We start from the raw sequence: 18586 nt of genomic DNA on the forward strand, positions 1-18586 counted from the left end.
TGAAGATCTAAACTCGGATACTTTATGAGAGTGTGGAGATTTTGTGGTTTTCATCCATTTGATCTGAACATGCTCGTAAACATCCCAGTGGCTGAGTTTTCCTCCAGCACTGGCGGTGTGAATATGCGTTTGTGTAATTTTATGAATAAAATGAATGAGTAATGCACATGCAGAATGCACCTGGATTCTCACCATTGAGCAGTTCTTTGGACTGAGACGCTGGGGAGCTGTAAGTCTGCAGAGCGCATGAATCCTGTGCTGTTCCCTCATGCAGTGCTTGCACTCTGAGGTTCATTCCCGTTGCTTCCTCTTCAACAGCAGCAAAAGCAGAATTCCCCAACCACCCTTCTCTGCTTGCTTTTTCCTTGCCCAGTTATATTTTATCTTAATCTTCTGCAAGGGCTTGTGTGCACCAAATGTGTGTGAGCTGGATGAATTGGGCTGTATCTACAACTGAACAGAGATCATGGGCAGAGGGCAAAAAAGGTGGTTCAAGGATCTGTAGATGCCACCAGAGGGATTATGTGTGGAAAGGAGTTGATGTTGCACTTTGTGTCTGTTGTTACAGAAACACTGCAAAAGTTTGAGGGGATAGGTGCCACAAGCATCAGAGGTTCTTACAGGCTGCTCACTTGGGTATTTCTACTTGTCTGTTATTCAGTCCTGATTCTGCCTGTCTGGGTGTCTTTTCCTGCCCATTTATTGCCACTATTTCCAGCTCCTTGCCTCTGGAGGTATGTGCTGCTTTTCCCAAGTCTGTCCTGGGATGGCAGCTGAAGCTTTCATCTTCCAGTTCATTATAATGTAAAATATATTAATTGCCCTATATTTTGTGCACATGCTCTAGTATGCAGGAAATAATACACACTTTGTCATTTGTGAGGTGCTAACTCTGTCTAACTCAGCCACACAGCTCAGGGGTCAGGGCTTTCTATGTAGCCAGCAGGGAAGGTGGTAGGCTCCTAGCTTGGGCACTCAGCATCACCCTCTGGAGACAGTATCTCCCCTGCAAACATTGGCTCCTAATTTAGGCACCCAAGTTAACACAAATTGATGAGCCCTTTCCCTTACTGTATACCTGCTGATCTTCTTGCTTCCTGGCAGTGCAAAAGGCAGGAGTTATAATCAGCATTCAGTGAATCCCTTCATTCCTCTGATAATTATTTCTCCCATCTAGAAAGAAATGATGCATTTCCCTGCTTTCTGCCATTTATAGAGAAGAGTCTGCCTGCATTTTTTCTTCCCCTCAGCCTTACTTTTCACTCCTTTCTCAGCACGAGACAAGCTTGCTGAGTCTGCCTCTGCTTCCCATTTGCCACGTGTGAGAGGCTGAGCAGAGGAACATTGTGTGCCGCCTCAGGACTCGGTGGGGCTGACTCGCAGAGCATCAGAGAGTGAGGAATTGCAACTGCTGGAGGAAACTCATCAATGCTTGAGCTCAAAGCACTGCATTCCTCAGGACTTTTCTAAAGATCACTGGTTATTTATCTTTTTTTTTTTTTTTTTCCCCTTTCCCCTGTGGACCAATCATTAAATTGCCTCTGGGATCTTCTGGACATAAATGTTGTGTAGATAAGTGTCCCATGTTAACTCAGCAGTTCGGTATGTAGAATTCAAGAGAATGGGAAACTTGAAAAAAAATGCTTATAAAGGGAACTGATCTGGAAGCAGGGATGGTGATTAGAGACAGTATTTGCCAAAGGCTTGCTATTTTGTGTGACCATATCCATTCTGGGGGTCTGATTCAGCTTGCTTTGAAGTCAGTGATAGTCTGCTGTTGTCTTGTGTGGCAGTTGGATCGGCCTCATTAACACAAGCCTGGCCTCTGTACTGCATAATGTTTCTCCTTTTGGCTTCCAATAGAGACATCCATATGGAAGGAACAAGGATGTTTCCTTGCTCTTTCATTGTAAATGTGTTTTTCTTTTGCAGCAAATCCAAATGAATGCAAAAGCACTGCAGCTTGCAGATTGTGAACATTCCTTGCCTGGATCTCAGGACTAGACAAGTGATGGTATTGAGGAGAAATGCAGAGATCAAAGCTGCAAACCTCAGAGCCAGCCCAGCTATATGGAAGCTTTCCTCAGTTTTGTGCTGTAGGAACAGTAGCAACCACCACTGCAGCCCTTCCCCAGAGCCTCACTCCAGTGTGGGACCTACATCTGCTGGTGGCCCTAAGTTCCCAGGTCTTTCTCCCATGGAAGGGAGTCACAGTGCAGAGCGATAGGGTTAAATGCTGCTCTGAGGCAGTTCAGGGTACCCTCACACAACTTTTTAGCTTGCTGGCCATCTTGGGTTTCTTGTCACTTGTCCTTCCTACTCTTGGCACCCAGTAACCAGTTTGTCTGGGCTGCCTAGTGCTCTTTTTGCATATCTGGTCTTTTGGTCTCATCCACCAGAGAGAGCTTATGTACTAAAAAATGGTGGTCGTCTAAGGTTTGAAAATTACTGAAGAGCTAGACAAATAAATTCTTTTAGTTCACTGGCTGAACCAAATACTGGGTTCAAATGCCAAATCAGCAAAAATAGATGGTTTTGGATTGATCAGACTATTTCATTATCATAGATTTGATGGGGAAATTTAAATTCTTTAAAAAAAAAAAAAAAAAAAAAAAAGATGAGGCATATTTGGTCTCAAGGCATTATTTCAAAGTGAAAAAAACCCCAAACCCTGAAATAGTTTGATTTTTAAGCAAATGAGAAAAATAAAAGAAACAAGTGTTCTTGAACAGCAAGCTAATCATCTGAAGAAACTCTCACAGCTGTAGGGAAAGGGTTAAAATCCCTGTGGTGTCTCCACTGACCTCCACATTACACTGAAGAGGAATTTGGCCCGAGCTTTCTTTTGGTAGAGAATCTGTGTCAGAAAAGCAGCCTCTGCTCATGGTTCCTTGCTCCTCCCTCTCCTCTCATCCAAGACTTTTCTGGGCCTGTTTCTATACTTAATATTTTAGGTCAACATTAGTAATGTTGAGTTTAACTGGGTTCAGGCAATTCTCCTTTACATTGTGTCTTGGAAAGAGAATCACCCTAAAACTTTTGAATGCTTTACATTTGAAAAAAGGTTTCTTTTCAACTGATGGGCTTGTTTCTTCTCAGGAGTTTGGATACTATGCAGACTAATGTAGTAACATTTGTTTTCTCAAGGAAGCATATGTTTAAGCACTGCCTAATGTAGCCGGGTATTTTGAAATCTGTTAATCCATTCTAAAATGCTTGCTTGACCTATACTTGACTTTGGCTTACAAGAAATGTTATTATGCTAGTACAGTCCAATTAGCTGTAAGCAACAGCATTTTGCAAAACTGACCATTTATTGTTGTTATGATTATCATATCTAGAGCTCTAGAGATTACAAGTAACAGAATTAGTGTGCAATACCTATTTATTTTTCTTCCTGCAGAAGGAATCAATCAATTTCATAGTCCGCCCAGAACATTTGTAGCTTTAAATTTTTGTAGGAATATTTGTTGCTTAAGATTTGTCCTGTTCGTTGCATTAATCAAAAGGTCTTTCTTCTAAGTACTCCATGCACTTGAAGGTATTCTTTCCATGTGGCATGTGGAATGACTATGATGATAGTGCAGCCTCTAGAATCAGATTCCCTCTGGATGAAATAATAAACTGTGATTGCCAATTCAAACATTCTTCAAGAGCAGCAGTTATTCAGGCTTTTAATTAAAACAAAGCTAAAACCTTCACTCTTGTGCATATATTTAACTAGAAATCTTAGTATGGTGCACTACCAAAGCAAAACTGTATTTTTACTTGTATTGTGAATACTTGAATTTGCTAAGCAAGAACTCTTATTGCTATAATTGGTGAATCAAGGAGTCTCACGCTTCCAGGCTTAACAATGAAGTAGAAAGCACAAACTACTTTTGGGGTTTTTTTTGTGCAATGAGGAAATGTAGTATTCTGTCTAGAACAAAAAACCCTAGTAGCCAAAAGAACTGAGTATTAATCCAGGCCTTGCTCTCATTGAAAAGACCTATGCCTTGACTGTCATTTCTGTAAAAGCAGTGAATATTTTCTGTAACAGTGTGAATAATAAACTGTGCTGTATCTTTCTGTCCTCAATTCTTAATTGATACAGTATGTAGTAAAATCTGAATTTCTTATATTTAATAGCTTGTATTGCAATATACATTGTACTAAAACCATGAGTTTTAGAGTAATGTTTAGATATAAAACCAAAAGCATGTTGGTTCAAAAGCTTTGAACCTGCATGTTTCAAGTTTCTGCAAATTCAAGTCTTGAATTTGAGTAGATCACTTTTTTGGTGATGATTTTCTGTGTAAGATGGTTGGAAAACTGGAATGACCCTGTGTTCGAAAAACTTGAAGTTCTAAACCAGTTGCTGATTATGAACTGTCTGAAGAAATGGATACAAAATGTTCATTTACTAATGGCAGTCATTCATCTTCATGCTGCTTAGTTCAGTGGGAGGTTTAGGGAGTTCAGGAGTTTTCAGAAGATGGTGGGTTATCCCACTGGTCCTTAGGCTGCCGAAGGGTATTTGATCTCACTTAAATCTGGACTATAAATTTTGGTTCTGGTTTTCACATGCTAAAAATTCAAAGATTGCTGTCTGCTTTTTGATGTATTTTTCATTTATGTCATATTTAGCGATTAACTGTTCAAGCTTCTATACATTACTGGCAGGATGAGTTTCCTACTGGGACATATTAATTTTACACAAATTGAAATGAATAGCTGCTTAATTAGAAGGCATGATGTGTTTTAAAGAACACTTTGAGGATGCAGTATGGTCGGGGCAGAAATTCTTCCCTCATCTCATGCATTTTCCAACCTTCTCTCTTGGCACTGCTGAACTGAAGTGTTTATTCTTTCTTTGTCTTCTCTCAGGGAAAGAGAAAAGTGAAGGTAGCATCAAATAAAAGTTGTCTTATTGTGTGTAAAGGTGGTATGTTGAGAACAGTTATTTATTGCTATTCATTTCACCCTGTGAGTGGCTGCTATAGATCTATAAAATCTACTGATACACTTTAAAGTAGTTATGTGCCTTAGCTTTCATATATCAATAAATTTTCCACAGCTGCGGATGCTCAGAAGCACGTCTTGTGAAATCTTTGCATTTTATTAAAAAAAAAAGGCAGTAAAAAAAAACCCCAAAGAAACTTGTCGACCTTGTAGCCAAGTTCTCCTCCAAATACTTCCAGCTGCAGCTAGAGGGATGAGTCATGCTGAAAGCTGAGGAGCTTTTCTAAAAGCCTTTCACTTGGTTCACATGATTTTTATTTTTTTTTAACTTTACATTCCTGTCTGTTTTTCTTTTCTTAACCCCCCCCCCCCCCAAACCAAACCAAAACCAAAAATGTGAAGGCGAGTCACCCAAGGAAAACCCGTATGAAGATGTGGAGCTGAAAGGCCGTCACGCGGGCCGAAAATCCCATCAGCTCTCGGAGAATTCCCTAGATTCTTTGCACAGGATGTGGACGCCGCAGGACAGGAAATACACATCACCTCCCCAGGTAACGGCGTCGGTCTTTCTGTGCTTGAAGCTTTTTTAGAACTTATGCAAGAAAATCAGTCATGGCACAGGAAGAAGAGCAGCTATACCAAATGAGAAAGGGTATCTGGAAAAAGAGTGCTATCAAATGCGTAAATTGTTGCAGGGAATGCTCTTGGCAGCTGTAGCTCAGCTTCTCAGCGCTGTGCTGCAGAAGCTGATGGCTCTTTGTGCTGGCTATGGCCTGATGAGTTTAAGCAGAATCCTTCCATCGGTTGTTTGTGAGCTGAATCTGGCCCTAAATTATTTGTATGGCTGCACCTCTTTGTGAATTGCCTCTGTGTTTGCTGCTGGGCTTTTAGTAAGGACAGGAGGGAAAAAGCCATCTGCTTCATCTTGCCCATGTATTGTTACATGAGGCCTATTGAGACTTTGCTAATGTGAAGTATGTAGTGTGGCATGTTTTACTGAAAAATGGAGAATGCCAACTATGTCCCCCCCAATAAATAAATTAATAATAAAATAATCAGAAAAACCTGACTGTCTGCATTTAACAAGGCTGTATAAGTTGTGTTTACAGCATAAAGTAAAAGACCAGGAACTTTGCAGACTTTCCATTTTGTGGTAAATTTTCCTAAGAAGTCTGTTTTTTTGTGAATGCTATGAAATGCCATGTTGCTTTGTTGTTTATGGGATCATTGTGTTCATAAGGAAAAATATAAATTTCATCACATACTTAAATTTGAGATTCAAAACGCGTTTTAAAGGAACTTTGTTTTGCACAGAATCAACAGAAAATTTGCAGTTGAACAAAAGATCACAACAATTTAAGTTTTTGTCTTGTAAGGAGACCTAGAACAAAACTGAATATATTTTCTTTTGCTTATTTTGTGTGCATGTAAGCATCACAGTCCAAGAGACAAAAGAACAGTCCAAGAGACAAAAGAAGCATCACCAGGATTCTTAGTGTGCACCTAACATATAATTTGTAAAACAGGAGTGTTTTCAGCAAAGCTACTGAAAAGGGAACAAGTGGAAAGTAGTAATTAGGCAGACCAAGGAGAAACAGAAACTGCAGCCATGAAGATAACCTCTTAGTGAGATACATACTATGCATAACAGGCTGTGTGTGTGTTAACAGGAATTGTGCAGCATCTAGACACTCCAACAGGGTATACCATTAGGGTAGGAACCATATAGGTCCATAGCAAGATGCTGTCCATTGTTCTCTGTTTTACACAGGGTGGCCAAAGAATATACAGATTAAAATACTTCTGTAAAGTTGCTCAGTAAATAAGTACTCTCTGGTATGTTTGCAACAGGGCTATCTTTATTCTAGTAGCTTCTTTTTGAAATGCTGCCAGGAGTTTCCTGCCAGGAGTCAGTCCTGCCTTAATTGCACTGTCATCGTGCTGATATATAAAGCAAAGAGACACTAAGAGCAGGTCAACTATGGGCCTGGGTAATTCTCCAATGACCAGAAATAGAAAAGTCTCAATTTCCTGACGAATGGCAGCTTCGGCGATGATTTATCACCCAGTTTTTCCAGCATAGCAACATAGCTGGATTAGCAGCATGACTTTTTAGTCATGGATGATGATAAACAAGATGGCAGAGATCAGAAGGTCAGCAGGCTTTCAACAATCATCTCCGAAAAGAATTCCTTTCATAAAAGTATAGACTGGTGCATATTTTCCTGGTATGCTAACCTGTGGTAAGCAGAGACCTCAGAAACACTGGCTTGTGGTCATCTTGAATTCCACTGTGTCTTCTCCTTTCCCATTCATTACTTTCAGTTTTTGAAGTCATCAGATATAAAAAGAATGTTTTTATGATGACATTGTATTTGTGATGCAAAACCCACACATACAGACATACCTATGCTTAATCCCAGATAGCATGGCACTGTAATAGGTAAGCCCTCCAAGTAGAACAAATGGGACATTTATTACTGCAGGTTTACAGCTTGTAATACTGCTAATAGAATATTAGCAAATGCCAACTGACAGCTGTTTGACGTACTAGTGCTTTTTTCTAGACATGCTGGTTAAGCTTCTTACATTGCTTGTGTTTGGGAGGAGAAGGCAGGGACCCGGCCTTCCCAGCCTGCCAATTAACCTTCCTGAGAGCTGGGCAGAGCTGCTCGAAGGACTGCTCCAAAACCGCCCCAGTTTTTTAAAGATAGCTGTTACTTGGTGCTTAATCCTGTCAGTGAGATTTTTGCTTCCCCTGCAGTGATAGCAGTTTCATGTTTTAAAGGGAATTCTTTGTGAATGCAGGACAAAGCTGTAACTGCTGTCTGCACATTGGCAGATCTTAAAACATCTTAACACCATGGAAATACAGCAAGCTTGATTTTCTGTGTTATTTCTCTAGGCTAAAATAGCAACTTCAATGTAATTGCTCTTGATTTTCACCACTGTAACTGGAAGAGACTGATCAGGCCCATCAGGCCAGTGTTCTGATGTCAGCCAAGCCTTTAAGTTAGGTTTGAAGGCTCATAAAGTTGATGTGATGTGGGTGCGTGGAAATGCACTAAAGCCAAAAGTACTATTGTTTTCTTTGAACTTTAAAGTCTTAGATATTGACCCCGTCTCTTCATTTTGACCTTAAACCCTCTCTTCGCACATATCCCGCAGAGCAATGGCTCACCTGGTATGATGTCCTTGTGTAGCCACCACTCACTCACAAAGAGCTGCTTCTGCACTAAGTGTTGCTGAGGAGGGGAAGAGCTCAAGCTGTTCTTGTTCCTGCAGCTACCTTCGAAGCCCAGCAGCCAGTCCCTGCGCATCGGGAACTGGTCAGAAAGGAAGAGCCACCGCTTACCACGGCTGCCCAAGCGGCACAGCCACGACGACATGCTGCTGCTGGCTCAGCTTGGCATTCCCTCCTCCCCTTCCAGCCTCAACGAGGACAGCCTGAGTACCACAAGTGAGCTGCTGTCTACACGGCGGGCCAGGAGGATCCCAAAGGTACTGGCAGGGTGATCAGGCTTACGCGGAGGATAGGTCACCTGTCTGCAAGAGCTTGCAAATTTCTATCCAGCCTTTAGCGATCACTGAAAGCTTTTTGTGTCCTAAAGGAAAATTGAGATCAAAACAGAAACAGTAACTCTAAGGAGCCAAGACATACTCCTTTTTCACATCCAGCTGTACTATGAAAATCCCTTCCCTGAAGTGGTTAACTCTGACTCTGCCCTGGTCCAAGAGTAGCAAACATCTGATTGCCATCTTTGCAGAGTTGATTTTAAGCCAGTTCTGTTTTCCACACTTTTCTTTAAGCTCTGTGGGCCAGACCATTGTTGTGTACCTAACTTTATGATTTTGAATGGGTGATGGTCAAGCAATTTTTATTTATAACATGCAGCAGCATCTGAAGTGGTATTTTTTTTCCTATCACTGGTTTACTGGTCTCTGGAACATAACTATTATCAGCCTAATAGGTTTCCCTTCATTTACTCACAACATACCCCATCCTGATAACCCTGCTGTCTTGGTGGATTTGAAGTAAAAATTAATTTTCCATTTTTCAAGAAGTTTTCCAATTCAAAATGGGATGTGAAAAAAATACAAGCCACCAAACAACAATGAAAAAACTCAACAAACTTTTTCTAGTACAATAGCAACAGAGGAGGGGAGAACTGCCAATATATTTATTTTTGGCTTGTGAACAAAGTTGATTTTTACTGTGTATTCAGCTCTTTCCTGTTCTTATTAGAGAGCATATTTTAAAGTACATGGCTGTAAATACTGTGAGTAGAGGGAGATTTTTATGTTCCTGTCAATTAGTCTGAAATTCTGTCTAAGCTGGAAACAAGCAAAAAGGAGGAAATTAGTCCTCTGTCCTTAATATTTACTATATTTTTACTTTCTTGGAATATACTATTTTACTACACAAATGAGCATACATCTGTGAAGGAAGTTACAGAGTAACTTACAGAGTAGCTTACTACTTGGTTTTGAGTAAAACTTGAAAAGTTTGGCTATTAGTTTTGTACCCAACTTTCTTTTTCTTTTTTTGTGGATTTAAGGGACAGACATTCTCCTTTTCAGCATATATGAATGTTCATAGTTTTATCATAAATTTTGTGATAATTTCTGGTTTTGACCACTCTAGCTCCTAGCATCACATATTACTGGAGAATCTTAGGTTTTTATTTATTGAGAAAATGTTAGTTATTAGAGGGAAAAACTCGAACCTGAGAAACTCCTGTTCTGTACCACCCCCAGTGATGCTTTGTGAAGCATTATCCAAATGCTTTAAACATCTGGGCTTTCCTCACCACAGTGCAGGTATTTTACCCCTGGTAAAGCAGCTGAAGCAGACAAAGTGCCAAGCAGCACAGCAAGGGGAGTGAAAAATCCCAGCAAGGCCCCTCACTCCTGGTTCCTGATGCCTTGTTTAGTGCTTATGTGCAGGAATTTTTGGGCCAGCGCATGTGCTGGAGCCAGGCAGGATTTCATCCTGCTGCCTCTGCCGTGGTGCTGTGCAGATTCCCAGTGGGCAGAGCCAGGCACACAGCTGCAAGCAGAGAAGTTCAGCTGAGCCTTGTGTGGGTTGCACATGGCTCAGTCAGCATGTAATGGCAAAATCCCTAATACTGCTTCAAGTGGGAGAACAAGTGACGATTTTAACACTTCAAACCATTTGTTCTGGGCCAGACCCTCTTCCTTTGCTGAAGAGGTTGCATGAGTTTTTGTTCCAGTCTGTGCTCTGTTACTGACTTTCTACTGTGTCTATGGCGAATTAGTTCTCTCACTGAGTTTATTTCTTTCTGCAAGCTGAGGTAAAACAGCTTTGTAAATTGTATTATAGTTCTATGAGTAAAGCTGCTATGGAATGAATATACTATTCCCGACTCATAAAATCATTATGAAGATTAATTGCTATGTATTTATGACTCTCCAGAAGTTACAATATTCTATTTAATTATGAATTCTCTAAACACAAGTTATCTCATTAATATTTTCCATCATCTCAAATTTTTTTGGACAGAGATATTATCTGCATTAGCCCTACCAAAGGAAGTCATAAAGATGATTACCAGGTTAAAATTCTGGCTGGTTAAAGCCAGCACTAGTAGCTAACTTCAAAATACTTTTGTAGAAAAGGATAAGATTAGAGAAAGTAGATATAGAACCTCTGAAGTAAGGTAAGTACGGCATGAGTTGGAAGGGTGAGGGAGGAGAACTCCATATGGGCCAGATCCTCAGCTGATACGATATAGCTTCAGAGCAGCTGATTCACTCTGTACCTGAAAAGGCTTTAAGAAGTTAGAGCCATCTCCTTCTGTGCTTATTTGCACACACTAAAATCACAGTTCAGAGAGGTGCTAACACACAATACACATTACTCATATTCAAAATAAGAATATGTTCTTAAGGCCCATGAGAGTTTGGCAAAGTTGGATATTGCTAATAGATCACTGTTACTTAGACAATGCAAGTGAAGAGAGAAAAAATAGTGTAGAGACAGAGAAATGAGGTGATAGAGGATAACAGCTACCTCTGAATCCTCAGGCTCATTGTGCTTTTATTGCAAGTGTCTATGAGACTTCTGAAAATGGGATTTAGGTTTCTGAGTGATTTAATTGTTTTTTAAAATATGTCCATAGGTAAAAGAGTGAGATTCACACAAATGGGGCTCAAAATACGAGAGACTAAGAAATGCACTTTGAAATAGTAAAGGGGGGTTCAGCTGGGCTTTCATCTGCGGTCAAATTCTTTGTTTGGATAGATTATTTAAAAGTCTCCTGGCAGAAAAGTGTTTGGTCTTACTGATTCCTCATTTTCCTATTTTGCAGCTTGTCCAAAGAATCAATTCCATCTACAGTGCAAAAAGAGGAAAAAAACGACTGAAGAAACTTTCTATGTCCAATATTGAGACAGCATCCCTACGAGGTATTGCCCAAGCATCACAGTTCAGTGAATCCATTTGGAAGTTACAGGATTAACAGATTCCCTTCTTCCCTTCTCATCTACCCCAGGCTCTACTTTGTTTAGAACTTTCTTCTACAAATGATGATAACTTTCTGTCTGTAAGAGAAAATGGGGATGAGCTCAAAATAAACAAGATTCTCAGCATTGTCTATCCGATTAATCCCATGATCAGCTAGACTTATCCAGCTTCTTTAGTTCACTTTTTGAGTAATTTGCATCTGTAAGTTTTGTCCAAAATTCACAGTTTTGACCTTGTAATTCATTCATGCTTTTTCCTGGCATGTGAATGCTACTCATACTGCACTTCAGGCTGCTTCTGGAAAAGCAGAGGCCAAAAAGAAACTCAGGCCATGTCTGTAGTAGGAGTATGATAGAGCTTTAATGTGAGTACACCTCAGAAATACATCTTGTCATAAGGTTACTTCTGCACGTTACTCTCACTCAGTTTGGTGAGTTCTGGTAATTGAACATGTTGCCCACACAGACAAAGCTCATAAGGCTTACTTTGACTTTTCACGTGCTGCATAACTTTTTTAAAAAAAAATTAAAATCTGAAAAAGAATTAGAAGGATCAAAATCCATTTTCCAAATGGCACATTCACCTCTGTAGCCTAGCATGGATGGGGGTTCAGTGCAACCAGTTGCTGTAAAGGAGAATGAATTTTCACCTTCATCAAAACGAAGCTCTTATTCTCAAGCAAAATTGAAACTTAATCCAAGGAAAACACAATCTAAGGAGTCATTCAAACTGTTTATCTGAAGATATTTTAAAACTGAGGAGAAAGCATGCGTGGATCACAAAGCTCAGTGTGACATACGATTTTTCCCAGTTTCACCAGTAAACCAAGTTTATGTTTGCTTTGGTTTTGCATTAACTGATCCCTTTATCTCCTCTGCAGATGAGAACAGTGAGAGTGAGAGTGACTCAGATGACAGGTTTAAAGGTAAGGGATCAGCCTTCAATAACTGCCAGTCAGCCACTGTCACAGACCTTATCAAAGTACATTCTGCTGCTGCTGCACGTTGTTCCTGTCCATGGCCTATATTTTCCTTCCTGAACTATGCTAACTCCATTACTGCAGAGCTTACAAAGTTTCCAACACAGGAGCATGAATGTGGAAAGCAAGGACAAAATGAGCTGTGAGGATCTAACAAGGATTTGGCAACTGTGTCGTATAATGAAGAACAGGACCTTTGATAGATTTGCTTTGTCAGCCACTTCACAGATCCTGATGTTTTCCAGACTGACTACTGGGTGCAAACTTAGAGGGATGAGATTGGATAAATATGCTCTTTTCTTATTCATACACTGCTTTAAGTGTTTACTGCTAGCTGCTGTTGGAGGCAAGATTATGGGTCTTATCCAGCGTAGTGGTTCTTATACTCTTTTATAGGTCTGCAGTCTCCAAATTGTAGAAATTCCTTTATCAGTGCACAGCACCTGCACAAACTCTGCTTGAGCCAGGCCAGTAAATTAGTCCCTCATTTTCAAGAGTCCTGATACACAGAGAGAACTATAAAAAAGTTGAAGGCAGCAACAACAGATTTTATTACTAAAACCCTGTCATGTTGTTAGTAAGTGAGGGGAAAAAAACCCAAGAGTGCAGAGCTGTGGTTATAAGATAAGGGGAAAGCATTTGTGTCTACCTGCTGCAGATGTCACCTGCTTACTGTTCATGCAGAAAAACTTGATGGAAAAAATTGTCTTAGGGAAAAAGATTTGTTCCAGATAGGTGGTGATAAGACCACTCAAAACAGGCTGTATGCAACATTGCACAGTCATGTGTGGAAAAAGACTCATTGCTCCTTTGTAGACAGGTACCAATGCAAAAGCACTTTCAGTTCTGTTTCTCTTTGTGTCGAAAAATGTGGGGGTTGCTTTTGCTCATAGCCCATGAAAGAAGACAGAAAGGGCCTGGCCTCTCTCTTGTTATTGGGAGGATATTCTGATTTCACTGGAAACTGGGAAGATTTTTCCCCACTGTTGTGGAACAGAGGATCTTCATTCTGATGGCTCCCTAACTTTCTGCTCCTGTATGACTTTATATTTACATTGGTGCTCTCAGGACATCCTGAGCCTAAGATCCAGTTGTCATGTGTAGCATGATAGGATTCACTGGGTTCCCATCTGTGGGGGTGGGCTCTTTGGTTTCTCCTCTTGCAAATATGAAGCACTGGCCAGCAGTGTGGGGCTATCTCAACACAGGACAAGGCAGGTTATTTCTTGGGATTTAGCTTCCCTAGTTGTATGGTGACACCACGCCCCAAGTGCTTTATCAAAATAATTTTTAATTTTTCTGTTGTTGAACCAGTTGTATGATGGCTGGTCATCAAGGGTTTTCCCTTTCTTTCTGTCAATTAATTACTGCTGTGATAAAGTGCTTGTGACATCTCATTTCCCTACCACAAGGGACAGTCTGTCTTTTGCAAACTGTGGGTAGTGTCAGTGAATATAGCCTTAAGGGATTGACACGTGCTGCTAATAATTCATTTGCCATTGCACAGAGATCCTGGTGTGAAGAGGTGGGGAAGAGCATGCAGGAAGCTGATTTTACTTAGCTGTTTTCACTTATTGGTCTACTAGAACTGGTAACGATGTTGCTGACTAGTTCACCATAGACATCTAGCGACAAGTCACTGAATCAAGGCGTATCTTTGAATCAGGACTGGATGTGGCCATGAAGCTAAGATTGCCCCTCAATCCAATTGGCACAAGCAAAGCAATCCCACAGGAGGCAATTTGCACCTCTCCTTTCCTTCTCCCTTCCCTGGAGATCATTCCATGGCTTGTATGGACTATGCCTGTGCTGTAGAGAAGGAGAAAATACACCTTACCGATGGTTCTTAGCATAAAGCTGTGCTATGTAGGCACAGGTCACAGAACTGTTTTTTGCCAATGTAAACCAGGTCCAAGTCAGGCCTGAGATGTGTCACCCTGGAGGCCCTAGAGCATCTGCACACCCACATAAAGGCTTACGATCTAGTCTTATGTGTGAAGAAAAAGCAGACCTTTGGCAGAGTAGCACTTATGAACTGCAAATTATTTCAGTGACTTAGTGTTGCATCACAAGTACTTGGAAAGAGTTTTGATTTATGGGTGCAATTAGTGAGGGAGACTACAGTATGAAGGTTTGCCTTTGAAAGGAGAACATGCTTGGAATAATACGCTGGCAAATTGAAACTCCTTTGTGAATGGCTGTGTTTTATGTGTACACATTACAGTCCCAGGTAATGATCTGTCTCTTTCTTTTTGTTCTTTTGGGTTTTTGTTGGGTTTTTTTTTTTGTTTTGTTTTTGTTTTAATGTTAGCTCATACCCAGCGTCTAGTACACATCCAGTCCATGCTGAAGAGGGCACCAAGTTATCGAACCCTGGAACTGGAGCTGATTGAATGGCAGGAACGGGAGTTATTTGAGTATTTTGTGGTAGTGTCACTGAAAAAGAAGCCCTCTAAAAACACTTACCTCCCAGAAGTGACCTATCAGTTTCCCAAGGTAAAAGAAAAATTCTTATGTACCATTCATTCTAAGATCAATAAAGTGAATAAGTGGGAAAATTGATAGAAATCTATTTTTTAAATGGAGTTAATCATTCAGCTTTCATAATTGTTCCAAAGTGATCTGTTACAAAGTGAAGGGCATAGAGAAGGTGACTGAAAGCTTTCCCTGTTTACAAATTTATCTTTTCCAGTGCTGGAAAGTTTGGCCTGATCGTAGGTGCTTTGAAGACTGTGTTTAAATTCAGTTTCTAAATATTTCATTTTTAACTCATTTTGGCTATATTAGGATTGGTTCCAAAACTCACTGAAGTCAATGGAAAAACTTTTGCTGATCTATGGCATTTCTCTTGTGCTCTTGCAGCAGAAAGGAATTTGAGTTAGGACTGTGTTTTAAGTGGCCATTGTGCAACAAGGGAGTTTTGGACAATTAAAAAAAACCAGCAGTGATTATTTCTATTGTACTAGCATCAATAAGCCTGTCCTTGGGTCATGCCTCACTCTGCAAAGCACAAATAAAGAACAAGCTGATGAGCCCTTGCTCTTCAGAACTCATTAGTAACCCCCACTCCTGAGAGGTGCTGTGAAGCTGGCACTAACAGTAACTGACTGAACCTCATTTTTCTCCCCTGCAGCTAGAAAGACCAACCAAGCAAATGCGTGAAGCGGAGGAGCGTCTCAAGGCTATCCCTCAGTTCTGCTTTCCTGATGCCAAGGACTGGCTCCCTGTCTCTGAATACAACAGGTAAACCCTCTGGTGCCCCTCTGCTGCACAATGCTGATGGAGTGCATCTGGAGCAGCCACAGGCTTGCTGATGCCCAATTAAGGAAGTAGCAGTTGAGTCTTGGCCACTTCGGGCTCAAGCAGCTGTATTTAATTTTTTTCATTTAAGTTCTGTATTATTTTTCTTCCCTATTCTGCCTACCTCACAGGCCTGTGTGGTTGACGGGAAGAGGTTTGAAGGTTCCTCTCAGTGCTAAACCTGAAAGCATAAATGGAAGTATTTAAAATAAATTTTAAAAAGGACAGGGCCCTGCCCTGGTCATGTACCCCAGAATGCTTGTCTAACATTGCAGGACTCCTCTTCATTTGGCTCAAAGCAATGTTGTTCTGAGAACTTTTTTGGAGCCGAGCTCTATGCCAGCAGAGGAGCCCTATTTTCCTTCTCTCAGAGATGAATGACTACAGGAGAAGGGCAAGGGAAGGGAGAGCCAAGCTTGCATTTTCTTTTTCATTCAAAAGAAACCTCAAAAAATGTATCTTTTTTTTCCCCTGCATTGATGTGTCAGAACCTCTTGATCTGAAGGTGTAGAAGTAGTAGAATAGGCAGAAGGGATAGAATCATAGAATGGTTTGGGTTGGAAGTGACTTCCAAAGGTCATCTAGTCCAACCCCTCTGCAATGAGCAGGGACATATTCAACTAGATCAGGTTGCTCAGAGCCCCGTCCGACCTGACCTGGAATGTTTCCAGGGATGGGGCACCTACAGCCTCTCTGGGCACCTGTTCCAGTGTTTCACCACCTTCATCATAAAACGTTTCTTCCTCATATCTAGTCTGAATCTACGCTCTTTCAGTTTAAAACCATTACCCCCTGTTCTATCACTACAGGCCCTACTGAAAAGTCTGTCCCCATCTTTCTTAGAAGCCACCTTTAAGTACTGGAAGGCCACAATAAGATCTCCCCAGAGCCTTCTCTTCTCCAGGCTGAACAACCCCACTCTCTCAGCCAGTCCTCATAGGTGTTCCAGCCCTCTGATCTTTTTTTGTGGCCCTCCTCTGGACTTGCCTCCACAGGTCCATGTCTGTCTTCTGCTGAGGACTCCAGAGCTGGATGCAATACTCCAGGTGGGGTCTCCCCATATTCCCCTGGGATGTGAGATGGCTTTTTAAGATGCACGGTCTGAGATGCGTGTAAATGAAGTAAGACCTGTTTAGAGTGTGTCTAGAGGGACTTTCAACGATGACAAGGAACTAGCATTCACCTGTAGGAATTACTGTAGCCAAGAATATGTATAGAAATTTTTATTGGCTTACGTATGGCATATGCAACATAAACATGTTATATTCTGTGTTGCTTGGTTGTATTATTCACTGTGTGGAAGCACCTAAATAGTGAGTTATTGAAAACACTGAAGGAGAAGCAGACAACTGTGTGGGCAACATTGGTATGAGAATCGCACAGCCCTGCCCACACAGCATTTTACCTCTTCTGCTGCCGCTCGCCTAGACACACCTTTCATAAGCTCATGTTTGTGAAACAAGATATCCCTCCCATATACAGCTATAATTATATAAACCCTGGCATTCCAGCACAAAGAAAAAGTGTTTTATATAATGCCATTTAAAACTTGCAAAGTGGTCAGGAATGTTTCTCTGTCCAGGCACAAATTCACAGATCCATCCCTTTACCTGTGCTGTAATCATAGCTTTAAACTGTTGGTTTACTTCTCTGTCACAAATGGTACTTATTCTAGACAGGGATATAAAATGAGCTGGATTTTGGAAATCTGTGTTGTTTCTGGATTAGAAAATAATTTCTCTACTCTTAGGGAATATCTAAGGTTCTCCCTTTAATAACAAAGCACAGTCCAAAGACAGGATCAAACTAAAACGTGAGGGAGATACTGCATTTGAATACTGCCCTCAAAATCTGATTCATGTGTTCCTTCTGCAATACAAAGCGACTGCCATGTCACTGAAATTCGGCACCCATCTCTTCTTATTATAAGATAGCTAGGTTGTCCACAACTGTGCAGGTATTTTTGTTCTACTGTTATGGAATTTGCCCACATAGTATGTCCAGATGATGAGCAGAGGGAGAGAAGACCCTCCAGTAGGTAGAATCTCTCAATGGATAAGGCAGTATCCCTTTCTAAATGATCTACCTCGTAGCTATGCTGTAGTTCTGATAGTAAGATCTGGGCAATTTATTTTCTTCTAGTGAGACCTTCTCTTTTATGCTGACTGGGGAAGATGGGAGCCGGCGGTTTGGTTATTGCAGAAGGCTGTTGGTAAGTACATCACCTTCACCTCAAAATGCAGAATTCTGTTAAACAATATCTCAAAACTATAGTCTGAATTTTGAGGGTGTCTTTCATGGTTTTAAAAGAAAGCTGAGTTACTCTGAAATTTTGGAAATGTAAGGAGCTCAAGTAAAATAAGAATTTTTAATGGCTGTCTCAATCAAATAGATCACAAGTCTTGTAGGAAATTCATAAGAATGTGGAAAGTTTCTTCTGTGAGCACTTTTAAAATTCTTTGATTCACATGCTTTCAAGCAGAATCAGAAATACTACAGCATTTCAAACAAAGGCAAATGTGGTATTTCTAAACATTTGTGAGTAGCATTTTTCTCTTGGACAGCTGCTTACATCTCCAAAGTATTCTGCCAGCACTGCCTAATCAGTCTGCAGCAGCTCCGTGATGTAGGTAAATAAGCCACCCTGTCAAGTAGGAGGGCAACAATGGTGGAGAGCACACCACCATCACCATTTGCTCAGGACCATGCAATGAGCTGATGGCACTGCTGGGAAGTCTAGGTTCTCAGGCTCCTTTTCAGTCCTCGTGATCAGGGGTGGTCAACTGATGGTGCAGGGACCTGACAGCCTACCAAACAGTTTTGTCTCATCACCTGGAAAATCGCTGGTCACCTGATAAATTGAGAGCTTGGCAGTG

The 18586-nt window shown here is 40.9% G+C and overlaps 1 protein-coding gene across 1 annotated transcript in view; it reads left to right on the forward strand.

Annotated features, from left to right (window-relative positions):
- Positions 1-18586, forward strand: part of ST5 (suppression of tumorigenicity 5) — a 103527-nt gene that overhangs the window by 44768 nt on the left and 40173 nt on the right. Inside the window, exons 4-10 of the mRNA XM_010563811.1 lie at positions 5347-5495; positions 8230-8445; positions 11277-11373; positions 12312-12356; positions 14722-14906; positions 15544-15653; positions 17853-17922. Coding sequence (XP_010562113.1) covers positions 5347-5495; positions 8230-8445; positions 11277-11373; positions 12312-12356; positions 14722-14906; positions 15544-15653; positions 17853-17922 — 872 coding nt within the window. The remainder of the gene's footprint in view (positions 1-5346; positions 5496-8229; positions 8446-11276; positions 11374-12311; positions 12357-14721; positions 14907-15543; positions 15654-17852; positions 17923-18586) is intronic.

Source organism: Haliaeetus leucocephalus, unplaced genomic scaffold, assembly GCF_000737465.1.
Source record: "Haliaeetus leucocephalus isolate CR32 unplaced genomic scaffold, Haliaeetus_leucocephalus-4.0 Scaffold173, whole genome shotgun sequence".
Lineage (NCBI taxonomy): Eukaryota > Metazoa > Chordata > Aves > Accipitriformes > Accipitridae > Haliaeetus > Haliaeetus leucocephalus.